The sequence below is a fragment of the Acomys minous genome, assembly GCF_964271855.1.
Source record: "Acomys minous genome assembly, chromosome: 17".
Classification (NCBI taxonomy): domain Eukaryota; kingdom Metazoa; phylum Chordata; class Mammalia; order Rodentia; family Muridae; genus Acomys; species Acomys minous.
This window is the reverse complement of record NC_140500.1, coordinates 29,414,604-29,441,142: the sequence shown is the minus strand read 5'-3', so window position 1 is coordinate 29,441,142 and position 26,539 is coordinate 29,414,604. Positions and strand designations below refer to the sequence as shown.

At 49.3% G+C, this 26,539-nt stretch overlaps 1 protein-coding gene across 4 annotated transcripts in view; it reads left to right on the top strand.

Moving 5' to 3' along the window:
* The window catches only part of IFT122 (intraflagellar transport 122), a 68,438-nt gene that overhangs the window by 20,356 nt on the left and 21,543 nt on the right, over window positions 1-26,539 (top strand). For 2 of the 4 annotated variants that reach the window (XM_084765184.1, XM_084765185.1), the window contains exons 6-17: window positions 2,839-2,905; window positions 3,670-3,816; window positions 5,077-5,253; window positions 7,087-7,162; window positions 9,937-10,128; window positions 10,273-10,411; window positions 11,926-12,128; window positions 13,479-13,616; window positions 14,885-15,049; window positions 17,256-17,453; window positions 22,277-22,417; window positions 25,523-25,576. In XM_084765184.1, the coding sequence (XP_084621310.1) occupies window positions 2,839-2,905; window positions 3,670-3,816; window positions 5,077-5,253; window positions 7,087-7,162; window positions 9,937-10,128; window positions 10,273-10,411; window positions 11,926-12,128; window positions 13,479-13,616; window positions 14,885-15,049; window positions 17,256-17,453; window positions 22,277-22,417; window positions 25,523-25,576 (1,697 nt within the window). The remainder of the gene's footprint in view (window positions 1-2,838; window positions 2,906-3,669; window positions 3,817-5,076; window positions 5,254-7,086; window positions 7,163-9,936; window positions 10,129-10,272; window positions 10,412-11,925; window positions 12,129-13,478; window positions 13,617-14,884; window positions 15,050-17,255; window positions 17,454-22,276; window positions 22,418-25,522; window positions 25,577-26,539) is intronic. The other 2 variants (XM_084765187.1, XM_084765186.1) reach the window with 1 other exon arrangement.

The window sequence follows — 26,539 nt, the reverse complement described above, 5'->3', positions numbered from 1 at the left end:
TTAATCCCAGCAGAGATAGGCAGATCTCTGAGTTTGAGGCCACCATGGTCTACTAAAAAGAGAGTTCTAGGACAGCCAGACTACACAGAGAAGAAACAGGGAGAGGTGATGTAGGCCATCTGAGACAGACAAGCAGTACTGGGTCCTAGGGGAGTGGTGTGATGGATGGGAGGGCGCAAAAGACTCTCTCGCCCTAGCAGGGACTGTGGAAGCACCACCGTTTGCTTAAAAAAAAAAAAAACCTACTATATCTCCTTATGGTTTGCTGATCTGTGTGCTTGTTTCAGGGGAGCTAAAACATTCCTCCTCTCAAGCTTGTGGTGGAAAGAATTTAGGATTTGTAAAAATGTCTTAATTAAGTAAAAACAGTAGGGCTGGGGAGATGGCTCCGTGGGTAGGTAGATAAAGTGCTTGAGTTCTGATCTCAAGTACGCATGTTCAAGCTAGCTGTGGTGTCTTATGTCTGTAACCCCAGAGCTGAGGCAGGACAGCCAGATCCTAGGGGTTGGCTGGACAGACCGTCTAGCCAAAGCGAAGAGCTCTAGGTTCAGTGAGAGACCCTGTCTAAATAATAGACGGCGATAGAGGAAGACATCTCACTGCCAACTTCTGCTTCCCAGGGCAAGCACACGGATGTCAACACACACACGCACACGCACACGCCCACACACACACACACACACACACACACAGTTGTACCTGCAGAACGTGTGGGAGGCATTGTGCCAGCGGTTTACAATGAATTTTTAAAAAACAGAATTCCTATGCCTTGAGAACCATTACAAATTCTGAGTTCTATGCCAACTCCTGAGGTCAGGTGTCACTAGGTCACTGGCAGTCACTTAGACAACACTGGAGGACTAGGGTTGAGGCCTAGGCTGGGCAGCTGCGTGCAGAGCTTCCTGAGGGAGGCTGGGCAGGAGGAGTTCCTGCCGCTGAAGGCTCCATGCAGTTACAGTGGACCACAGATAACATGCATGGGTGGGGTAGAAATGTTAGAAAGAAGGGAGGGAAGATTTAGTCATTTGATAGATAGTTCCCAAACCTTGCTTAGCTCCAGGGACTCCAGACTGGGGCTGCAGGGAATGAAGAAAAGACACAGTCAGAAAACTGGGATTCGGTGGATCACCCTGGAAGCCCAGTGTGTTTATTGGACAGACGTGAACAGAGAGGAGGGTTATTACTTACAGCTGAGTCAAGGAGGCAAGGCTGTATACAGCTGGATCAAGGACACAGGTTTAGCTGGTTGGAGTAAATATCTGGGGAGAACGCTCCAGTGGATGTTTTCTGCATGGATTGTCAACACTCACACATGGAGCAGAATGGGAAGGCTTTGCCAACCCCCCCCCCCACTCCCCACCCCCACCCCACTCCCCTTCTCACCCCCGTTCCTCTGGGTCTGAGGCTATGGGGTCCCTGACATGCAGCCATGCCAATAGCACACATTTGCTCAGGACTCACCGGGGCCTCCTCTGCTCGCTACACGCGCACCTGGCATGTAACCTTACTTGTGCACCATATTTCCTGTGGCCGTACTTCACAGCCCAGGCACAGCAGGATTTGCTTTTGTCGTCTGTTGTTTAGGACTGGGGTTTGGAAGGAGCAAGCCTAAACTTAGCAGTGAGCCATGCACAGTGCCCAGCTCAAGTAGAGTCATGTGCAGTGACAGAAGCCTGGGGAGGGCTTGCCAAAACTCTCACTCATCACTTATTTTCATTAGCTTAACAAAGAATTAGGTTTCACTATGGCTTTTTTCTTTTTCTTCTTAAAGATTTATTATTTATTATGTATATAATGTTGTGTCTGCATGTACAACTGTACACCAGAAGAGGGCACCAGATTTCATTATAGATGGTTGTGAGCCACCATGTGGTTGCTGGGAATTGAACTCAGAACCTCTGGAAGAGCAATCAGTGCTCTTGACCGCTGAGCTATCTCTCCAGCCTGTCACTGTGGCGTTTTCAAACAAAATTTGTTTTAGTTGTCCCCACCCCCCACCTCTCTGACGCCACTCTTCCTCATCCCCACCCCCTTCCTGGTGTCCCCCCACTGCAGGAGCCTCCTTTCCACTTTCATGTCATAGGTTACCATTTCCCTCCCTTAAACCTCTTGTTCCCGCTCATGGTTTTCTACTAATTTCATTGTCTGTACCCAGTATCATACCTCTTATGTACACTGAAAGTCAGGCATGAGAGCACGTGGTCTGTGTGCATCTGAGACCGAGGCATCTCACTGTGAAACTGCGCAGCGTCACTCCTGCCCTTCCCATGTCCTTAACGCATTATTTTACTGCTGAGTTGTTCTCTGGCTGCCATGCCCTAGCTATGAGCAGCTAAGTTGTCCTTTTCTTTGGGATTTAAATCCTGAAGAAGTTGGCTAGACTTCACCATCTACCTATTTTTTTTTAAAAAAACAATTGTAGATTCTCAGTGCATTGCAAAGACAGTACGGAGCAGTTTTCACCCAGTTTTCCTAGTGGATGCACCTTGGGCAACTGACGCGCAGTGTGGGAACCAGGGAAGCACTGTGTGTGTAGTTCTGTCATCCCATCACATGTGTGGTAGTGTACTACCACTGCGGTGCAGGAGCGCATTCCCATACCCACGCCTGCCACCTGGGACCCGCATCCCAGTGGCCAGAGAGCCGTTGTCCAGGTGTGAGGGTCATCCAGTCTGTTGCATACAAGGACTCTCATAGTTTTGAACCTCAGGAAGTTGGCTTGTTATTTTTCTTAACTCAGCATAAGGCCCTGGAGATTTGAGTTTTGTCTGAATAGATAGTTTATTCCTTTCTATTGATGAATAGTCTTGCTCTCTTTTCTGTTGTTTGATACTGAAGGGCTGTGGTCTCCTGAGCAGAAGTCTGTCTCCAAGCACAAATCCAGCAGCAAGATCACCTGCTGCAGGTGAGTTAAAGACACTCTGATGACAGGCTTTGTGTTCGTTTCTCTCCCCCAACAGACCCACACAAGGCACTAATTTCACACCACAGAGAAAGTGGAGTTGGCCAGTTGGTATAGGCTTCTGTGTTTCCTTTTCCTTGCCTCCTTGATGGGAAAGAGGTGTGCCTTTGATCACTGACGTGTGGTGAGCTGCACGGGCTTCTTCACTGGGAAAAGGAGGCAGAACCCCTGCCTTTGGTGCTAGACCCAGACCAAAATCTGCATCCTGCCACTGGCAGGCCTGTGACCTTGGGAAAGTTAGTAAATCATGGCCCAGTGGTGATAACAATACAATTTCTGGAAATGCTCATAACCACACCAGGTCTAGGCACTCTAAACTGAGTGCCTTCTGTGATTCAACATTTGTTGAGTGACATGTCAAGCCCTGCTGGAGAGCTAAAAAGACACAAAACCAGTGTGCCATGGACTTTTACTGGGAACTCTTGAGTTGGGAGGGAGTTGAAAATAGGGGCTGGTCTGGAGTGCAGGTGCAGGTTGTCATGGAGATGTGTGCAGAGAGTCAGGGGATAGATGCCATCTGACATGGATGCCATAAAGTCTCCCTGAGTCCAGATGTAAGTGGCCCTTTAAGCTGGGTGTCTGAGTCTATATCAAAAGTGAGAAGAATGATGAAACCGTAGCCTGGCTTCTGCTGCCTCACCGTGAGCTTCACAGGCCTTTCATGCGCTCCTTTCCACCTCCCACGCCCTCCTTGGTTGTGTGTGCAGCTGGACAAACGATGGTCAGTACCTGGCTCTGGGGATGGCCAATGGGATCATCAGCATACGGAACAAAAATGGTGAAGAGAAAGTGAAGATCGAGCGGCCAGGGGGCCCCCTCTCCCCAGTATGGTCCATCTGCTGGAGCCCTTCCAGGTACCCATGGCGGCCTTTCTCTTGGCTGGCACTGTTAGAAGAAGGGCTTTCTCAGCCTTCTGAGCGCTTTTTCTCTTCCTGACATCTTTGTAGTTTAAAGTTCTTTCTCCTCACTTGCCTGGTCTGTTTGGAACCTGCTTTTTATAAATGAAGTTTTTAAAGAGCCTATATTGAATTTTGGAATGAATCCCAGAGATTTAGCTAAGCAGATGAACTATCTAGGGCAGCAGGGAGAAAGAGAGAGGGAGAGAGAGAGGGGGGAGGAGGGAAGAGAGAAGGAGAGAGAAAGAGAGAGAGAGACTGAGAGGGAGAGATACTGAGAGGGAGAGACAGAGAGAGAGAGAGAGAGACTGAGAGGGAGAGATACTGAGAGAGAGAGAGAGAGAGAGAGAGAGAGAGAGAGAGAGAGGGGAGGAGGGAAGAGAGAAGGAGAGAGAAAGAGAGAGAGAGACTGAGAGGGAGAGAGACTGAGAGGGAGAGAGAGAGAGAGGGAGAGAGAGAGAGAGAGAGAAAGAGAGACTGAGAGACTTCTTCATGAACGAATTCTCCGTGCTTCTCTTCTTGTTTTGCCAGTTTCCCCCTGCATGTCCAGGAGCATGCACCCACTCACCTGTTGCACTGTTGACAGAGCAGCACTTGAGTGCTTTTTTTTTTTTTTTTAAGTTTCCCTTGCCAAAAAGTTAAAATTAAGCCTACAAATATCCCTAAAGCCTAAAGGTCTGCAGACAGTTGGCACCTACCTGCACAAACCTTACACATATTTTCCTTTTATGCCCATGTGTCTTTGAGGGTGGGCTAAAAGCTTTCCTGGCTCTTTGTGTAGTCCTATAATATTATTAAACCTATCCCCACGGAGTTCTCTGAGGGTAAATTAAAGGGCTCAATTGTTTACTGTCCTAGTGCTATTTTACAGGTGGGCGCCCACTTGATTTAGGAGGCTGTTTAATTCCATTGCCTTTCTTACAACAGGTTATTATAATTCTTCCTGAATAATTCTGTCCAGCGGAGGCCTTCTATGTGCAAAGAATGCCTTCAAAGGCCATTAGCCTACCCCAGAGTTCCTGCTGTTTGATTTTGTGGCCACAGATGACTTTGTGGCTTCAAGCTACCATTTTTAATTCATGAGAAGCAGGATGCCCAGTGTACCTGGTGGCTGTCCTCTTCCGGGCAGGGTCCAGGGGCTCCTTGGCAGGCTTTGAAATTATAGCTTCAGTGTAGTCCTAGGCAATGTGATTGTGAACATCCGCTTACTGTCTACAGCCGATGGGAGAATATCTGGATGAGCAGAGAGAACGAGGATGCTGAGGATGTCATTGTCAACAGATATTTTCAGGAAATCCCTTCCATTCTGAAGTCAACAGTGTACAGTAGTCAGGGTAGTGAGGCAGAGGAGGAAGAGCAAGAGGAAGAGGACGACAGTCCCAGGGACGGCAACTCGTGAGTGTGTCCCGCAGAGTGAGGACCCTCGGGAGGGCCCAGGCCCCCACAGATCTGCCAGAGCAGATGCTGCCGAGAAGCTCCTTGGCCAAGGACAGCAGAGCAGGGGCCTGGGGACTGTTGGTTTGCCCCCACACTCACAAAGGGAAGCTCCCTGAGAAGCATGTGTGGGTGGCAGATAGTGCAATCCTCCGAGAAAGGAGAAACTGGGGAGTGCGGAGGCGCCACACCTCTGTAACTGCCGTCTCGGACAAGGTTCCGCACCTCTGTATGATCCCTCCGACTTCCACGCCTGCTTCCCAAGTTAACCTTGAGAAAGCCCCTTCAGCAGCGTTAGGCATTCTCTGAGAAGCTTGATTTACACAGCCTATGTGTGTAGGACCACCTTTCACCTGGCGCTTTTTGTTACTGGATGTGCTTTCTTGGCCTGTTCGCACACCACGTCACCTTGCCTTGGCTAGGATGTACGCAAAGGGGAAGCCGTTAACTTTCACTCCCCCACGTACCCACCGTCCTGGCTGCTGGGCAGTCCTCCTCTCTCAGTTGAGATGACCTAGAAGGGCAATCCTTGCAGGAGGAGTGGGAAAAGCTGAGGCAGCCAGGGTGTTGTGATTGGGCAGTCATGTTCTAGCTTGGGACCCTCCTCACCTAACACCTAAGACTCGTTAGAGGAATCCAGGTTTGTGGGGTGGGACGTGGGGACAGAGAAAGGAAGAAGGGGTGGCCTTCACGTTCCCATCTGAGCTTCAGCCCCATTCTCTTATCAGCGTGGGAGTTTTGGTAGTGCCCGCTGCCCACCACTACGGTGGCTGGATCGGAAACTCCTGGTGTTTTGCAGCAGAGCCTAACCCAGCATCACATTCGGCCTCTCCACGGGGTCTTCACTGGTGGCTAGGATTGGGACTTCAGCGTCAGTCAGCACAGTTCACCTGCAAGCCTTCTGTCAGCATCTGCTCTACCTTTCCCCCTTTTCTTAATTCGGAAACAGTGTCTGTGGCGTTTTCCTCACTGTGTCCAGGCTGGGTTTTACAGAGCATCCTGCACAGAGCATGCCTGTGTGACTAGTGGTGCGACCAGGTGACTGTCAGATCCTGGGCTCAGGGAAGCAGGTCCTAGAGGCTCAGCCACCCGGGAGGATTTCGGTCCAGCCCTGAGATTGGGGAACCTCTGTCTGTCTACACTCTAAGTGGTTGGCTTCCCATCTGAGTGGAGGTCTTCCTCCTGGCTTCTGGTCCTCAAGTCCCAGTTCATGGCACAAATCTACAGGCTTCCATTCCAATGGCACTTGTTGGTCTTCACCTCAGATTCATTCAGATGCCATGTCACCTTTGCGAGAACCCCATCTGCAAGAGGACTTGGGTGTGGGTGCCCTTCTTCCTCTTCCTGAAGACTGAGGAAAATTTCAACTACTAGAACAGTCTGGCCTCCTCACTATAAGCTCTGTCTCTCGCCTACTTTAGCCTCACATTTTACAGTACACAAGAGAAGGTACACTTGGAAGTACAGCCACGCTCGTCCTTCAAGTTGCTCCCCAGGAACTCTGAAGTGAGGGGCTTACCTTCTGCTACTGTGACCATGTCCTTGCCCAGGCCGTCCATGGCCAGGAGTCAGTGCAATAGCAGATCCCAGGAGGGCCAACCCTGTCTCTGCTTTAGTCTCTGGGCTGATTGATGGTTGGCCTGATTGTAACGCTGGCCCCAGTATGGCTGTGTAGCACTTGGCTCCCTGACAGGCTGGCCAGGGCTTTTCTCTTCCTGTTGTTTGTTGAGCCCCTCGCCACACTCATCAGCAGGCTGTGCCCCCTTATAACCTCCTTTGTCTTCTGTTGATTAGAGAGGAACATAATGACATCCTGGCTGTAGCTGACTGGGGACAGAAACTTTCCTTCTACCAGCTGAGTGGAAAACAGGTATGTAGCACCATGGCAGCCCAGTTAGACGTGTCAGCTGCGGCACATTTTGATAGTGCTTCTGGGATTGTGTTATTAGCGACAATCGTTGTCATCTGCATATTGAGCCTGACTCAGGTCCTGTGCCCAATACTTAGCCTTCTCTTCTCCACTAACTCTTCAACACTGTGAGAAGAGACTTTGATTGTGTACTTTTAGAAATGGGGAGGGCAAGACCAGAGCAGTTAAGTACTACACAGTTGGAAAATGGGATTGGATTACTTTACTAGTTCTTTGAGAATTTCCAATATGCTTTTAAGAGGACAAACCCAGTGCCATGTTTCTTTTAGCTAGGTCCCACCCCCTAAACTTTACCTCTCTTTCCATAATGCCATTGGCTGGGGACTGAGCCTTTGACAGAGGTTCTGAGAGTCAGTTAAAGTCCAAACCATGGTTCAGATGGTAACTCCAACTTGTTTGAAACAGTGAAGTATTTCTTGGTTTTGAAGTGTCTTTTCAACTCTGGAGTGATTTGGGGATTAAATATAGGACAAGGATTGATAAAGCAAAGCTAAAAACTTTTCTTTTTGGTCAGGCTTAGGTATTTGCGTAATTTTGGCCTTTTAGGTATTTGTAGTTTTGATGGGGCTCTGGTTTAGTAGTCACAGCTTGTATTTCTTGTTAGCTGTTTATAGGACTAGTTCTTTTAGTCCTTAAACTGCTCTGGAGGAACTGCTGCCATTACTGCTGTATGTGTAAGAAAATTAAGCCCTTGAGAGGCAGTTGGCCTGAAGAGCATGGTTTAGTGTGTGACCAGTTTGGGGCCAGTCTGGGACCAGATGGATGATAGAAATCTATATATGTATATCTGTCAGATTAGTCTAGTGATGATTACTTAAAAGGTATCATTGAATTAAAAACTGATTTTTAGCCAGGCGGTGGTGGCACATGCCTTTCATCCCAGCACTCGGAAGACAGAGGCAGGTGGATTTCTGAGTTCAAGGCCAGCCTGGTCTACATAGTGAGTTCTAGGACAGCCAAGGCTACAGCCCAGAGAAAGCCTGTCTGGGAAAAAACAAAAAAACAAAACCAACAACATCCTGATTTTCATACAACAGATTTTCAGTGGAAAGATAAGAATATTTTTATTAAGTGCCTGAGCAATATTGGACTTTAAAGAGACTCATTGCATTTTCCTACTTGGGATTCACCAGGCTTAAAAACAAAAACAACATAAAACTATGTATTTATTCTTTGAAAAAGCATGGTTAAGGGAAGGGCAAAAAAACTTAAAAGATGATAAAACTCCAGCCATCATCTCTTCAGATACCGTCTCTTCATTCTTCCCATTCCTTCAGATTCCAGTCACGTACTTGACTGTCCGTAGTCTCTCCATGCCTGGTGAGCTCATCCAGTGAGCTGTTTTAGTCACTACATTTTTCATTTCCATGTGGGTGCTGGGGACCCAGGGCAAGTCCTCTAATCCTAACCCACTCTATGCTCTTAACCACTGTGCCATCCCTCCAGTGCCATATTTTTCTACTTTTTGAAATTTTGAGTTATATTCTGGGTATTGTAAATAGTACATCATAGAAACTGATTTCTCTCAGGTTCCTCTTAAGGCAAGAGTTAGGGAGGGAGGGAGGGAGGGAAGGAGAGAGAGAGAGAGAGAGCAGGTAGCTGGCGTTGCTGTGCCCTGCTTCATATTTTCACTGGGCAGCAGCTGAGATCTCACCACAGTTCCTGGCTTCACATGTGAGTCACGTGTGTAGGTCGCTAAAGGTTTCCAGATGGTGAGCAGAGCTCGTGTGTAGAGTGGGCTTCCTTCTGGCCTTTCTTCCTTCATATCTCACCTCACAGTCTTGCTCTCAGACTCTGTGCCCACCCAAAAAGGAGCCGACAGGGCGAGTGTTCAGACTCTTGCCTGAGGCTGTTGCTCTTGCTCAGTTTCTGCCAGCTCTGGGCACCCACCGCTGCCTTCAGCTGGTGCTGGTAGTTGGCTCAGAGCTGATGGTTGTTACTTGGAAGAGGAGGTCCAGAGCCCAGTCAACAGCTGTCAGCCCTCCATGTCATGACAGGTGCCAGAGTTTTCTTACTAGACTTAGTAGCCCTGGGAGGTAGGAGGAAAGCTCTCGGTTGTGAGGCATTTGAATTTCCTAAAAAGGAAAGGAAAAGTGAACATAAGAAATTTATAGTTGTAGTTTAAATTAGCTGAAGGGAATTAACTAAGTTGAAATTGGAGCTGACTATTTCAGTGGTTTTATATGTTCAAAATTGCATTCATTAAACTGTCAGCACCAATTGATTGTTCACTTTTACTAGATTTATAAATAGGAAAACATTTGTAAATTGACCCTGGACCTTAAAGCAAAACCCAGATTTTTAGAGTTGTTTCCTTAAGTTGAATAAAGAATAAAGGGCAGTCTTTTCAAGTCAATAAGCTCAGAAAATAAACAGAAAAGAAGCTGAACTGAGCTGTTGGTCAGGTGTGTGGAGGGTGAGCAAGGGAAGGCTCTCCTTGGCCTCCAGGTTGCCTGAGGAGGTCTGGCTCACTTCCCAACATTCAGGTCAGGCATTGCTGATTTGGGGGCCAAAGGTTTGGCTGGGTTGAGGGGGAGAAGTGGGTGTTCCAGAGGTGGAGAGACCTCTGTGTAGAAAGTGGAATTGCTGAGGAGATAAGGCTAGGCAGCCCCCTTGCCTTCCCAACACTCCCCTACCCAGCCAGTGGTGGGGAAGCCCTTACTGATTGGGGTTGGGGACTGGCCTTTCACTTGGTGTATGTTCTCTCTCCTCAGATTGGGAAGGATCAGCCACTGAACTTTGACCCCTGTTGCATCAGCTACTTCACTAAAGGAGAGTACATTTTGGTGGGGGGTTCAGACAAGCAGGTATCTCTTTTCACCAAGGATGGAGTGCGACTGGGGACAGTTGGGGAGCAGAACTCCTGGGTGTGGACCTGTAGAGTGAAACCTGACTCCAATTACGTGGTGAGTAGGTCACCCTGCAGAGCATCACTAGGGGAGGCCCTGAGCACCAGGCCAGCCACCCAGATTCTTGGCCATTGCTCCTAACAGGTGGAGGGGAGACTGCGCCTCCTCTCAGCCTGAGATTGACAGCTCTCTTCTGTCCAGGTGGTAGGCTGCCAGGATGGCACCATTTCCTTCTACCAGCTTATCTTCAGCACAGTCCACGGACTCTACAAAGATCGGTATGCCTACAGGGACAGCATGACAGACGTCATAGTGCAGCACCTGATCACGGAGCAGAAAGGTAAGAGGCAGACTTGCCTCTGCTTATAGACACTAGCAAAGGGGTGCCAGGGGCTGGTGACAGATGCACAAAGTAATAGGAAATGTCTCCCCTGGTCTTGCTTTAGCTTTTGGCATTAGAAGGAAGATGCAGATCTCTTTGAGGATCTAGCAAAAACAATAAAACCAGTTTTTTTTTTAAAGCACCAACTCATTGCCTTTTACAAATAATTTCATAGTGAAAATGGACTGAGACACAGAGGCTGACAAGTCAGAGCTATGATGCTAACCTGCGTAGTGCTTTGTGGACATTTACCCTCTCTGGTCAGAGCTGCTTTGGCACTCTATTATTCTTTTTTCTTTTTTAAGTCAGGGTCTCTGGGTAGCCTTGGCTGTCCTGGACTCTCTTTGTAGACCAGGCTGGCCTCGAACTTACAGGATCCTCCTGACTCTGCCTCCCGAGTGCTGGGATTAAAGGCGTGAGGCACCGGGCCCAGCTGGCACTCTATTCCTTTCCCTCAGCCTCTCCTCACCTCCTGGTGAGTCCTTCTACTAGACAGTCAGGGGCAGTGAATAGGCTCAGGCTGGGCCAGGGGACCAGGGGTCCAGCCTCACAAAGTCTGAACTCCGACAGTTCCACTTGTGCTGAGTTAAGTAGCTCTGCTGGTTAAGGGGACCAAGTCCCCCTCCACTGTATTCACATCTCGATATGCTGCCCACATATACTGTCTGCGTGCTGCTGAGCAGGTAGGGCCTGGTGTCCTTGCATACAGGTTCCCATTAGGGACCATCCTGCATGCTCAGTGTGACTTCTTTTGTCCCTGCCAGGGTAGACCTGTGTTTTGAAAAGTCCATCTAGGTGGTGGACTCAGCAGGCCCTCTTTGGGTTGTTTACCTCACTGTTCTGTAGAGAGGCAGAACCTGTTGCTTGGAAGTCATCTCTGTGGTCAGGAAGGTTGCAGGGTGTGGCCAGCTGTGAAATGTAATTTATATTAGGTTTCTGATCTCTAGCGGCCTTTGCTCTCGGCAGAGGAAGGAGCATAGATGTCCTCAAACAAACAGGGCAAGTGGCAGTAGACTCCTTGACTTCCCTCAGTTTTCCCTGAAATTGTAGCAGGTATAGCTCTGGACCCCACTCAGCACAGCTGCCTGCACATGGTAGGTGCTCTGGGAAGAGCTTTTAGCAGATGGCTTTACTTAATGTGTATGTCTGAGTGCCTGCATAGTCATGTCTGTGTGCCGTGTATGTGCAGTGCCTGAGGAGGCCAGAAGAGGGCAGTAGATCCACAGGAACTGGAGTTAAGATGGTTGCAAGCCACCATGTCAGGTACTGAGAACTAAACCCAAGTCTTCTGTGAGAGCAGCAGGGCTCTTAACCACTGAGTTGTCTCTCCAGCCCCCTGTTAAAGATTTTTTAATGAGAGTGTCTCACTTTAATTGTCAGGAGCATTAAATAAATAAATGATGGCTTTTAATTTCTCTGCCTTTCACCTTACTTAACAACCTTTTGCTAGAGTCTTTCCTCCTCTTTGACAGTTCGAATTAAATGCAGAGAGCTTGTCAAGAAAATTGCCATCTACAAAAATCGATTAGCTATCCAGCTCCCAGAGAAGATCCTCATCTATGAGCTCTACTCAGAGGACTCGGCAGACATGCATTACCGGATGAAGGAGAAAATCGTCAAGAAGTTTGAGTGCAACCTGCTTGTGGTGTGTGCTGACCACATCATCCTGTGCCAGGTGGGCAGCTCACCCTTCCTTCCCCCAGGGCAGGTGTCTACCTCATGGAGAAGCTGGGCGTGCCTTGGTGGCTGGTTACTGGCATCCACTATACTGGCATCCGGATAAATTCTATTTCAGAGAGATGAAGGCCATAGCTGGAGTGATTTTGGGCTGTGGAGCATGCTGTCATACTGGGTTAGATGCAAGGTGTCCTGCACAACACAGGTTGCTTGTTTTCTGAGCCAGGGTCTCTCTGTGTATCCTTGGCAGGCTGGCCTCGAACTCACAGAGATCCGCCTGCCTCTGCCTCCTGAGTGCTGGGATTACAGGCATGTGCCACCACGCCCGACTAGGATACATTTTTATAAGCAGAAATTTTTACCTCCTGAAAGATTTATTTTATCTTATTTTTCTCTTGAGACATTAGGAATTGAAGCCCAGGACCTTGCCTACAGTAGGAAAGTCCTCTACAATGGAGCCACACCTCTAGACTTCTCTCCCTACCACCTTTTTAAAAAAAATTATTATTACTTTTTATTATAAACTGGGTTTCACTAAGTTGACCATGCTGGCCTTGAACTCAGTCTGTAGCCCAGACAAGTCTTGAACTTGCAATGCTCCTGCCCTGGCCTCCAGAGTACTTGGAGTTACAGACTTGTACCAACAAAGCAAAACAACCAAGTCTCTAAGTCTCTAAGGTTCTCAACCTTCCTAATGCTGCAACCCTTTAATACCATTTCTCATGTTGTGGTGACCCCCAACTATAAAATTATTTCCATGTTACTTTATAACTGTAATGTTGCTACTGTTATGAATCACAGCGTAAATATCTGGCATGCAGAATATCTGATATATGACCCCCAAAGAGGCTGTGGCCCACAGGTTGAGCACCACTGCTCTAAGAGTGATTTGGTTTGGTTTGGTTTCCAAAACTCTTTTCTGGCATAGATTTCTAAAAGACTCCAGGTCAGTGACAAAGAAGGGTTTTGGAAAGACTTTGGAAAAAACCCTACTGTGGGTGGAGCTGGTCTTGTCCGGGCCTGTTAGAAATGTTAAAAAGAAAGAAATCATTGAGGAGCCATTCCAGTGTAAAACTGGTCTCAAAACCTGTGTGAGAGTCTTGAGCTTCTTGCCACTTAGAGCTACCCCAAGTTAGAGAAGAGTGGTGGCAAGCTGGCGTCCTGTTGCCTCTGGCTCTGGGGGGTCCATGTTGAAGATGGCTCCTGGGGAAGCCTGTGGTGGGTTAGTGATGACAGCATGGGGGAAGAGCCAGGGCTAGAGCACCGCGGATGGTGTAGGATGGTTTCTGAGGAAGGCTGGGAGCTCTCTTTCGTTGAACCTCCATGCTGAGCCTGGATTGCTTCCTAGGAGAAGCGGCTGCAATGCCTGTCCTTCAGTGGAGTGAAGGAGAAGGAGTGGCAGATGGAGTCGCTCATTCGGTACATCAAGGTGATTGGTGGCCCTGCTGGAAGGGAAGGTCTGTTGGTGGGCCTGAAAAATGGCCAGGTGAGTCCTCCTGTGCTACCATCCGGCGGCGTGCTACCCACGCAGGCCCAGGTTTCCTGTCTGGGCTGGTGTGAGCTAGGTTGTAGACAGCCTGGAGTTTACTTTCATAAAGACAGCTGCAGGCCAAAGTGCGCTGGCCCTCAGACTCACGGCATGCTCACGCCTGGCAGAGCCGATGCCAGGGCTCCCAGGCTGCACGTAGCAGGGATTAATGGGCTTAAGGTCACCCCAAGGTGGGATTTGTTGGATACACGGCTTTACTGCGTTGCTGGAGAGGCAGGCAGAGACTGTTCACGAGGTCAGAGCCCTATTAAGCAGTGCCCGGATTAACAAGTATTCCTGTCTGGGTCCTAGATAGTGTTGGTCCTTAGGGTGTTACTAGAAGCTAAAAGAAAAATGGGCTGTTTGGACATATTGATTAGAAAATCTAGGCTGTGAAGTTGAACAGACTCTCTCATCTGCATCCTTTGCTTAAAATAAGAAAAGTTCTATGTGGGCTACATAGAAATTTGAAAGTGAAAATAAAACTGCATTAGCCTCAGAGCCAAGCTGTGTAGCAGATGGCTTGTGGCTGAAGCTTGTCAGGTCTTTGCTGGGGACGGAAGTTGCGGAGCATGAGATCAGTGGGAGCTGTCAAGCAGTAGCACCCAAGTGAGGGGGATTCTGCTCCCCCTCAGTCATTGCTCAAGGTCTCATGTGAGGCTGACAGCATGACTTAGGGGTCACTTTACCTGGGGATCTTTTTAGCTTCCCACTAGCTGTATGGCCCTGGGCAGATGAATTTGCCTCTCTGAGGTTCAAGGTTTCCAAATAAGGACAGTACTCTGTTTCTTCACAGGGCTGTCAGAAACAGGAATATCAGTGAATGGCAGCTGTCATCATCAGCACCGTCATTAGTACTTTATACCAGATGTCTCCCCTGTGTTTACAGTAGCCCTTCCTGTGCTACTGTATGGCGCGTCTACCCTGCACTTTGAGCAGGGTCATTAAAAATGTTCCCAGTCCACACAGACATTAGAGTGAGTCTGGCCTGTCTCAGGCCAGTTGCTGCTTCAGTGACCTCCTATGAACCATGCTTCTGGTCTCTTAAGGATGGCACCACCTCCCCCACACTCTGCTTTATTTAATGAGTCTTCTTTCTGCGCACAGCTTCTGGAGGAGTTAGTGGGTGTTGTTCTTGTAGAACACATGGGATGCCAACAGCCTGGCAGTGGTCCAGGGTCTGGTTGCCATGGTGACTCACACTTATTTCTCTGAAATTTCGCCAGATCCTGAAGATCTTTGTGGACAATCTCTTTGCTATTGTCCTGCTGAAGCAGGCCACAGCCGTGCGCTGCTTGGACATGAGTGCCTCCCGGAACAAGCTGGCTGTGGTGGATGAAAATGACACGTGCCTGGTGTATGACATCCACACGAAGGAGCTGCTCTTTCAGGTGAAGTCCTGGATAAGAGACACGGTCCTTGTTTGTAACAGAGGCCCTCCGTGAGCTTCACAGTTGGGCAAGGAGGCATCCATACCCGTCAGGAAGGGACAGCCAGGGGATAGGACCCAGCACAGGTGTGGCTTCTGAAAGCCTCAGGGAACAGGTGGCTGGACCAGCCTCTTGAACACTGGCTGCTTTGTCCAGAAGATGGCCAAGTGACCCTCTTTTCACATAGCAGTGAGCAGTACTTGAGGTGATGTGTGGTGGTCATTCTTTTGAGGCGGTCTGTGGCTCCCTTACCCAGGACTGCCAATTTCTGCCAGTGCCTAAGGCACCCTAGGAGAGGCAGGTGGAGGCTCACTTCACCTTCCTTCACAGCACACTGTAGCACAGCAGCTGCATGGATCACTGCGGGTGGGCATTGTTTCCACACCCTTTGGTCCTGTGGCTGGAAGAAGTGTGTCACTAAGCAGTCCAAAGATTGTACCCAGCACCTAGCTGGCTCTCTGCCTTGCTCCGACTGTTCTTGGCATCTTTGAGGGGCATTGTAAGTGGTGAGAGCTAATTTATGTGAAGTGACGGCCGCCTGAGGCTGGAGCCTCTGCTCTCTGGTTTCTCCTGCAGTTTCCCAGCGTCAGGGATTGACACGGGTCCTCTTCCAAGGCCCTCCTTGTCCTTGGCAACAGAATCAGCAGGGTAGAGGTGCCTGGCTTTCCTCAGTCAGTTGGGCAGGGGTACTTGGCTACCAGTAGCCCAAAATGACTTCACTTAATATTGCTTCCTGTCACAGAGGAAGCAGAGGGTTTTGGGGAAAGAACACATACTCATTGTCTTCGGACTGACCTGGGTTCATGGACCTCTGTGATTCTCAATTTCACATATGGCTAACATGAAACTAGCTTTCTCCTTCTTCTTCTTCTTCTTCTTCTTCTTCTTCTTCTTCTTCTTCTTCTTCTTCTTCTTCTTCTTCTTCTTCTTCTTCTTCTTCTTCTTCTTCTTCTTCTTCTTTCTTCTGAGACAGGGTTTTTCTGTGTAGCCCTGCCTGTCCTGGAACTCACTTTATAGAGCAGACTGGCCACAGAGAGCCTCCTGCCTCTGCTTCCTGAGTGCTTGGGTCATAGGCCTGCACCACTGAGCCCAGTTAAACCCAGGATCTTTTGCATGGTAACTAAGCCACATTCCCTACTCATGCTAACATGAAGCTAGAAGTTACCTTCTCACAGAATTGCTCCAGGAGCAAGCAAGATGCTACCATGTGCTCAGTACTGGGCATAACCAGCCCTAAACGCTGCCCTTCTCCCCAGCCTCAGCATTACCACTGCCTGGGCCTAAGGCCCTGGAAGTGGTTAGCAGGCCCCTCCCTCAGTGCGTCCTGGGTGGAGGTTGGACAGGTGCATGGCTCCTTTCCCTTATTGTGACTTCTCTGGGGAATTAGCAAAGATGGCTCTCAGGTCTTTCCAGGAGACACAACCTTCCTAGTCTCTTACCTACGGAATTTGCCCCTTCAAATGAAAACCACCAACTTTTCCCATTAAGAAGTAGTCCATGCTCGAGTTAGAAGACTAGGCAGACAGGAACAAGCTCTAGAGCTGAGCAGAACACTGGTGGAGAGGGTACCTCCCAAGGTGACTGTTTTTAGTGTAAGAATTGTATATGCAGAAACAATGTATTATTTTCTAATTTTGAAAAGAACTCTGCATTCTTTGTTTAGTATAAAAACAATGGATGTTCATGACCAAAGAAACCAGACAAGCAAAAAGAAAATAAATAAATAAATAAATAAATAAATAAATGAAATCCCTCACAAGTCACCGTTTATCTGCAGGGGCAACACTTTTAGCCTTCTTCCTGGGTAGACAGGGCTGTTTGTGAGCCTGTGCTCCTGCTGGGGATGGAACTCAGGCCCTTATACATGCTAATCAGCTCCACAGAGCAGCGCCCCACCCTCTACCTTAACAGAAATGCAATCCTGTCTTGTCGAATGTCCACTTACTGTGGAGTGTTTAAAATATGGAGGGGAAAATAATTTATTTTCAAAATAGCACATATCCAAAAATTGCATCACTCTACCGGTACGTAGAGGAGTTTGCCTCATCCCGTCTTTTATGACCCCCTTTCCTCCTTTCCCTTCATCCTGCCGTCAGTACTCAGTGTGACCCCAGCTTTAGGAAGGGGTGGGAGTGGTGTCCGTGCCTCACAGGCCTCTGTCCTTTAGGAACCCAATGCCAATAGTGTGGCCTGGAACACCCAGTGTGAGGACATGCTGTGCTTCTCCGGGGGAGGCTACCTCAACATCAAGGCCAGCACCTTCCCAGTGCACCAGCAGAAGCTGCAGGGCTTTGTGGTTGGCTACAACGGCTCCAAGATCTTCTGTCTTCATGTCTTCTCTATGTCTGCTGTGGAGGTGCCACAGGTAACCTGAGTCCTGTTACTCCTCTGCAGCTGTAGGACACACAAAACGGAGTAGTCAGGCCCTCAGACTGCAGCAAAGAGAGGGAGGGGGGAGTGTGGGATCTGTGATGTCTCAGGTTGCTGTGTGCAGCCCTGTGTTTCTAGACAAGAAGCCCAGCCCCATTGTCTTAGTCAGGGTGTCTATTGCTGTGAGGGATGGAACACCATGACCAAAAGTGAGCTGGGGAGGAGAGGGTCCATCACTGAAGGAAGTCAGGACAAAAACTCAAACTGGGCAGGAACCTGGAGGCAGGAGCTGATGCAGAGGCCATAGAGGGGTACTGCTTACTGGCTAGCTCCCCATGGCTTGCTCAGCCTGCATTTCTATAGAACCCAGGACCACCCTGTCCACAATGGGCTACGCCCTCCCCTGTCAATCACCAATTAAGAAAATGCTCCAGGCTGGCCCTTAGCCTAACCTTATAGAGGCTTTTTTTTTTCAATCAAGGTTTCCTCCTCTCAGATAACTATAGTGTTGTGTGAAGTTGACACAAATCTAGTCCGCACACCCACTGACCGTCGCTTCTTTCTGATGCCCTTCCTGCTGCATTGCCTATGTTAGTGCAAGTCCAGCATGGTGGGTGCATACGTGCTTGAGTGACGATGCTGTGTGTGAGCGGAGACTAGGTGGAGCAGGGACTGTCTGCTAGTCCCTGAGTGAGTAACATTCCCTACAGAGCTGTCATAAAACTAAGGGAAACACTAAGAAGAAACTTGAACCCCAGCATCCCATCTTCAAGAGAATATTTGATTTTTTAAAATGTGTGTCTGTGTGTATGCGTGCGTGTGCGGGTGTGCATCCATGAGTGTTGGTGCGCATGGAGGACAGAAGAGGGCATCAGATTCCTTGGAGTTTCGGGGTGCCGTGAGCCACCTCACAAGGGTGCTGAGAAGGTGACATGGGTCCTCTCTTACCCACCGAGCCGTTCCTCCAGACCCAGATGTATTATTGTACTTACTCTACTGAATATGGACCATAAGCGAGAGGATGCGCTTTTAATTACTTTATGCCATCTTGTCTTTTAAATGTGTTAAAGTTTGTTAGTTGGGGCTGGAGAGATGGCTCAGGGATTAAGAGCACTAGCTGCTCTTCCAGAGGTCCTAAGTCACAGGACAACTTTTGGTAATTTCTCCCATTGTTGGTTCTGGAGGCTAGACTTGCGTTGTCACACTTGTGCAGCAAATACTTTTTACCTCTTTAGCCATCTTGCTAGTCCCTATGCCAAGTTCTTTTGACCTGATATTTAGATCTTCCAGGCCTCTCCCTTGGATGAATTGATGACTGTAAACTAGCAGTCCGACCTAGTAGTGTAGCTCATGTCTATAAACTCAGCACTTTGAGGCTGGGGTAGGAGAATTTCAAGTTTAAGGGCACCCTAGGATATATCACAATACTTTTTCTTAAAACAAAAGCCAAGCCAAACCAAAACTCACTAACAGCAAAAACAATTGCCAAAACCAAGCACCCCACTTACTTACTAATCTGGCTCTTTGCTCAGCAGCCTACTGGAAATGTTGTGCCATGTCAGTGAATATACTTTACGAGAATTTTCAAACAGTAAGACAATTGTAGGCTCACATATACGTGTGAGAAATGACAAGTGGTTCCTCCTGTACGTTGCTCAGTTCTCCATTGGTAATAATGCAGTTGGTCATGTGTTCCACTGTGCAGCCTGGAGCACCTTCCTGCCCCAAGCTCCCATGCCCTCCCACAGTGCACCCAGCTTTGTCTGTAGTAGATGAAGCACTTCTGTTACAGGGCACTACAGAGCTTACTCTACCAGCTCCTACTATTGGTCAGTTCTACTACCCACAGCAGAGTCTCATTATTGGTCCTGGCTGCCTTAGAACTCTGGTCTCAAACCCACAGAGATCTACCTGTCTTTGCCTCTGAGTGCTGGGATTAAAGGCATGCGCCACCACACCTGGCTGCCCAAAGCTTTTTGCTCTTGTAACTAGTAGGTATCTTCCTAGTATCTGCCCTGACTTAGTATAAATTCCAAGAAGTGAAATTGCTGGCCCAAAGGACCTGAAAGATGTTCAGACATTCCAGACTGCCTTTCCTCTAGAATGCTCTGTTAGTCTGCCCGCTTACACGGACCTGGTCTACAGACTCCACCTACGTCTTCCCCAGAGTCATGGAAGCCCTTGTTACTTCCTGCCGCAGTGTCCACATCAGCTCCTGAGCCACACATAGTGAGCATTTAAGCAGTGGCAGTAAATTCTGATGTGAACAAGCAGCGGAAAAAGAGAAAGCATGAGAGATTGGAACAGGGTGCTGTGTGGTGGCAGGGGAGGACAGCACTGCCTGCTTGTCTCTTCTTGCTGTCCTTATCTGCTCCCCATCAGCATCCTAAACCCAAGCACCACATCTGCTAGGAGCCCCCTCTCCCTCACTGTGCCAAACAGGCTTCGATTATTAAAAGATTTTCTCCCCAGACTGCTGTCCTAACCTCAAAAAATAAATGCAGTTGCTGCTCCCTGATTCTGGCTAAGCCAAGAGGAGCTGGAGGGGCTGCTGGGCCCCTCCTGCCAGGGCCTCAAGAGTCGGCAGCCAAGGTTCTGCTGGTTGCAGCCTTCCTGCTGATGCAGCAGGCCAGAGCTGCCAAACATTGGGAAAGGCGTTCTGGAGACAAAGGCTGTTTATCTGTCCCCTCAGCCTCCAGTCTTGCGGTTTAGAGGGCCTCCAGACCAGGCAAAAAGCCCCATTCCTGCTCTTGGGATTTTTGGTTTCCTTTCGAAATTTGTATCATCTTGTGCAAGAACTGGTGTGTTGGAGTTGCCAAGTAGGGCAGCAAGCCTGAGTTGTGCTCTATGACGTCATGCTGTGAATACAGCAGCCAGATAAGGGGTTGCTCAGAGGGGGCTAGTTCAGTAGTATGTCTTTCGCACCCTCCTGCTGTGGTAGCACTCCATCAGCTCACCTTGGGCTGCATTTTAATGTCTCCATGTCACAGGACGGTCAGTGTAGCAGGAAGTTCTGCAGCTTGGGGAAAGGAGCCCTGGCTTTGGGTTCTGATCCTGCAACCTGATCCAGCTGCATCCTGAACACTTCGTCTCCCCCTTCGGGACCTCATTTCTTTTCTGTGTGATGGGGTCATTGGTTTTTGCTTTGTTTTGTTTGAGACAAGCACTTGCCATGTTGCCTGGGCTGGTCTTGAACTCCAGGGCTCAAGTAATCCTCCCACTTCTACCTCCAGAGGAGCTGAGACTACAGCTTTGCCACTGTGAAATGGGGCTAATTACACCCATTTTCAGCTTTTGCCTGTCCCAATTCCTGTTATTATTCCTTCTTATTACAGACAGTCATGAAATAGCAAAAGCCACAAAACCGAAGTAAAGTGGACCAGAGGGTTTGAGGAGTCTAGAAAATAGAGCTCATTGTGAGGCAGAGCGGGTGGAGTTTGAGAAAGCTTCAAGGAGGTGATGAAACCTGTGTCTGGGGAGGTGGTTACTTTGCCTCTTTTAAAGCGCCTCGTTGGCCCACGGTAGCCTGAGTTGCAGTCTCTAAACAGAAGGAGCACATTTCCCCAGGGGGCACCTGGTGGTGAGGAAGTGGCTGAGCCAGGCCTGGGTGCTAGCTCAGCTGCTCCTACTCTGTGGCCAGCTGCCTCCCTATGGTATGGGGAAGTGGATGGTGTGGCACCGCAGGAAAAACAAGCTCCCAGGAACAGCTGTGTCTTGCTGTCAGAAGGTAGATTGGCTTGAAAGGGAAAAGGTTTCTTTTAATTCTGAAGGGGTTAAAAAAATGGACCGGAAATTTCAAAAATAAAGTCCCCAATGGAGAAAACAGCATTTCCAATTCCACATTTGGGAACCATTAACACAGAGGTACTGGCTGATTGAGAGCTACTGCCCAGCAATCCAGAAGGGAGACAAGGGTCCCTGAAGCCGCACGCACGCACGCACGCACGCACGCACGCACGCACGCATGCGCGCCCCAAGAAGGAGCACAAGAACAGGAATATCAGGTCACCTCTTTCTTGCTCGTGTGTGTGTGTGTGTATGTGTGTGTGTGTGTGTGTGAGAGAGAGAGAGAGAGGGAGAGAGAGAGAGAGAGAAGGGAGAGAGAGATATTTTAATTTGTTTGCTAGGTCTGTGTCCTCAGGCAAGTCAGGTGTCCTCTAGGAGTCTCTGTCTCCTGGGCTGTATCAAAGTTACAACACCTCCTTACACAGGGTTGTTTGGACAACTGCAAAGCTCTTTATAGCCTTAGAAAAGGAAGTCATTAGGGACTACTTGTAGATATTCTTAGCTAGGCAGCTTGGTCTGGAGGGGAGAGTTGGTCTTCAGCACCAAAAACCTCAGGGACTTATTCTCAGATCTGTCTACACAGAGATCAAGGGCAGCTCGAACTCCTTCTCTTGGGGCATGAGGAGAAAGCAGGGAAGAGTTTCCAGGAGGAGCCTGTTTGCAGAGCTTTAACAAGCCAAGTAGGCATCTCCCATACCTACATGGGGTAGGGGCTGGGGGAAAGCAAGATCCTTCCCAGAGACGGTGACATCTTAGGGTCAGATAGACCTAGAGAAGGGGAGGGCAGGTCACAGCCAGAAGCGTGTGGTGGGAGCACTGTGGCTCAGCAGGAGGGCGTGGCAGAAAAGAAGGCAGTTGGGGGCAGGGGACGACACACCAGGGTGAGGCTTCAAACATGCTGACTGATGGCTGCAGTTTGATGTAGGTATTTCCAGTGATGTCACTGTGAACATCTGGAAGTAGGCCTGGTTGGAATCTGACTCTTTGCACTGCTCTGAACAGACTATTCTCTTTCTCCTTGAAACCCTGCAGTCCGCTCCGATGTACCAGTACCTGGATAGGAAAATGTTCAGAGAAGCCTACCAGATCGCTTGCTTGGGTGTGACAGACACTGATTGGCGTGAACTAGCCATGGAAGCTCTAGAGGGCCTAGAGTTTGAAACTGCAAAGAAGGTATGCATCTAGTCAGTGTGAGCGGGGATCTGGGCCTTGGAAGGTCACTTGAGGCCGAAGGCGTCCAGGTTACACTGAAGGGGCAGAAGCAGCTATGCCCCTTCTGAAGTCAAACTGCCCTGAGTTCTGATCTCCCCTCGGTCACCTCTTTCACTATGGGCCTGGCAGTAGCAACCTTCCTAGGTTGTTTCTCTGGAGGATTCTGGAGTACTAGGCCCTGTCCTCATGAAGTAACCAAGTATCAGCCATTTATCACAGCCCATTGTCCTTAGCACTGGCATAGGGCAAGAGATGGCAAGGCTCTCTGATTCCCACAGCAGTGTGGTCACTTGTAGTCAATTAAAGCTAAAAAAATGGCCAGTTAATGTTTTTCTAAGCCCATGAAAAGGCCCAGGTGTGTTTCCATCGGATAGATTGAGGGAGAAGAAGGAGTGACTTCCAGCCTCTCCTTTTCCCCTGCTTTCCCTCCCATAGCCAAGTGGAGAGGCTCCTTTTGCCCAGGCTGTTGGTGCTGAAGCACCTGCAGACATAAGTGGTGCCCGCCTCCTCTTAAACAGGGAACAACTGAACCAGAGCACATCTCGGAGCGGGGCTCTTCCCCAAGCCTTTTCTCTCAGCCTGACCTCCTTAGCCCGGTTCTAAAGGGAGAGTGTGACAATGCACAGTGCTCATCCCGTATTTTGTTCTCACCCCTGAGGCCTGCCCAGGCCTGGCAAAGGGGAGGAGCTGTGCAGTCGCCAACCATATCACACAGAGCTGGAGGGGTCACAGCTCAGCGGTAGAGCACTGGCTAGCATGCACAAGGCCCTGGTTCAATACACAGCACATGAAGAAAAAATAAACCTACCCAATAATTTCCTACATGGTTTTAGATCAGATAAGCATTGGGAAAGTATTAGATTAGGGTTTTGGGAAATCAGGGGAAAGGGGAGGCTTCTCCTAGAGGAACTTCCTTCTCCTGCCCCACCCAGAAATGCCAGCAAGTGAAGAATAGCAACAGGATCCCTGGGAATAAAATTGTCTTCCCTCTAGACTGTTACCCTTTTCCACCTAGAACTTGACGCCAGCTTCCGTTAGCATTGTCCTGCACCACCCAGCACATCACCTGTGAGCTGTGGAGGGGACGGAAGTTAGCATGCAGCCCTCTAGTCATGTCAACCCCACCTTGCATCCCAGAACACTGAGAACAGAGATGATCATATCGAAGCCCTGGGTTCTTTGTTAGAATAGTGTTTCTTTATTAATTTTTCTTGACAAATGAAAATTGTGTGTGTATTTCTTGTGGACAGTATGATATTTAGGAGAGTCATAAAGCTTTGACCACAGACCTTGACTACTGTTTTATCTTAATTCTGAATACTTGGCTTTCCTCTCCCCTGGGTGTCAGTCACTCAGGAGGAGTGTCCCCACTAGATGGCACAGGAGAGCTGCTTAGTGCTGCCAGCTGCATCTGTTCCCTGCTCCCCACTTCCCTCTGTGGAAGTTATTCACAGTCTTGTGACTGACCACTCTGAATAGCACCCTGACTCTGCGGTATATCAGGGCTGAAGGATGTCAGTGGCAGAGCTATCAAATCCAAGAATCCAGAGCCAGAAAGATCCTTGGACAGGGCGTCACTTGCTTGCCTGACCACAAAGAAGGTGGCTGGAGCCCAAAAGCAGGAAGGAAACAGGCTCAAGGTCCTGCCAGGGCTCAGAGCTGCGCTGAGACCTGAGTCTCCTTTTTCTACCCTGCTCATTAGCAAGGACTGACTTGGGTACTTGTTTCAAGGAACACAGATGAGGAAGGCAGCTTGTACGGCCTTTGGCATAGTCCTGCATGGCCTTTATTCACACACTGTCTGATTTACCCTTTTACCAGTTCTTCAAGAAAAGCCAAGTATAGGCACTGTGGAGTCTGTCTCTCACCCCAGCCTCTCAGCAGGCTGAGGCAGGAACATCCCTTGAGTGCAGAAGTTCAAGGCCAGCCTAGGCCACATAATAAGTCCCTGTTTCAGAAAGAAAGCCACTTGCCAGGCCCCTGCTGGGCAGTGTTTCGCCTAATCCTGCAGTCTGCCAGTGCTCATGCTCAGACAGGAAGTGTCCTCCCAGGGGTATCTGGCCTCAAGGAGATTTAGCTCTCCGTTTAATCTGCCTAGCCTCCCCTTTCTATTGTGACCCTCTGAACTAGGGAGGGGGACAGAGGCCAAGTGAAATTCTTGTGTCCCCAGCCTTTGACTAGATCCCAGTCCTGTAGAATGAAAGGACGAAATCACCCTGTGGTCATCTGTGAGGCAGCTGGAAGCTGGGTGACTTGATCTTTTCCTCCATTCTTCCAGTATGGAAGGTGCCTAGCAATGGCCAAGGGCTGCTGTGCATTCTGAACTACAATGGCCCAGGAGCTGCTGCTCTGGGTCTGGGTCAGTCCATTTCACATGGACATCACAGAAAGCACAGCTGGTTAGAAATGTTGCCAGCAGATCTTAGGAAGGTCAGTTCCCCTAAGCCCCTTGTGGTACCTGAAAGCAGCAAAAGGCACTTCACTGGCACCAGCCTGCCTGACCTCACAACCTTCTAGAAATCATGCATTAGATGTCTCTACCTCTACTGGGGGTCCAAGCAGAGGATGGTCAGGGGTAAGATGCAAATCTATTTTCTAGAGACCAGGAGATTATCCCCTGCCGTCCTCCTAAGCTTTCCCCTCCTGTCCCTGTGTGCATAGCACCATTGAGTTAGCCAGCTGTCTGCTGCCTCCCATCCAAGTCACAGGGAGAAGCGTGCGGGCTCTTGTCTGTGTGTCTTGCCTACTCTGCAGATGCCATTGACGGGAATCAGCCCGGCCTGCCTTTCCGTTATGAGCAGTGTCTGACAAGGAGTTCCAGTGCAGACTACAGGATCATAGTTCTGTTTTACCTAATCCCAAAATGATTGATCCTCCCAGGACTTCTTTACAGTTCTTTGTAAGGACTAATCCTTGAGATGAAGACAGGCTGTGCCTCGCTGGGTGGCACGCCTCCCAAGCCCTTCCTGCCTGCTGGCTGTCTTTCTAGAGCTTGATGTGCCCCGCCCCCACCAGCCTGTGGAGAACAAGAAGGCAGCTGACTCTGTTCTTATTCCCTTCCCATAGGCCTTCACCAGAGTCCAGGACCTTCGATACCTAGAGCTGATCAGCAGTATTGAGGTAACTGACGAAACCATCTTCCTTCTCAGGACCCCGAGGACATGGGGTCCCAGGCCTTGTAGTCTGTTCTGGTGGACAGAGTGGCCACATAAAGGCAGCATTCCATTAGTCACTTGGTAGCTGAATGAGGCAGGAGGTTTGGGTCTCTCTAAGCTTTGGTTCCTTACTCCTAAGATGGTGTGTATACACTGGGCAGTGGTGGTGCTCACCTGTAATCCCAGCACTCAGAAGGCAGAGACCACCCTGGTCTACATTGTGAGTCTGGGCTTTACCCTTTCCTGGTACTGCCAGGAGGCAGTCAGGCTCATGGCACCTGGTGTACCTCTCTGGGATGAAGAGCTGTTGCCATTCAGGACTCAACTAATCTGCCAGTGAATAAAGCATTTTCCAAATGTTCCTAAACTGCCCTGAGACCTCCCAAGCCACCCTCCTTCCCAAAAGGCCGGTGGTGGGCTAACAAGTCCGGTCTGACTGCACCAGTGATGGAAGACGCTATTTTTAATTTCTGTGTATCTCAGTGCTGTCTGACTGTCTGTAAAAAGGCATACATATTTCTTTCTCCTGAACAGATTTATTGTGAGGCTAAGGGAATGTGAGACACATTGGAGCTCCCAGATGGAAGCAGGGAGGAAATTGCAAATGTCTTGCCCCTCTAACTCAGTTCAGCAGAATGAACACTTGTCGTGGGCCCCAGCCTGGGGTGGGGACAGTAAGCAGAGCTGAGGCAAGGGAGGCTCCAATATGGTAGCTGTTGTTTGTCGAGCCCTCAGTGTGGTGAGGCAGGTGCTATTGTTGTCAGTCCTGCTGGGGGCGGGGGCGGGGGAGAAAGGACAGTCAGGAGAGGATGGAGCGTATCTTTGTGGGGCTGTGTTCAGAAACTTGTTGGAACTCAGACTTACTCCCCTGCTTCTCCCTAAGCTCTCCACGTTACCTTGTGAGCCCGCCCTGGGATGGGTGCCATTG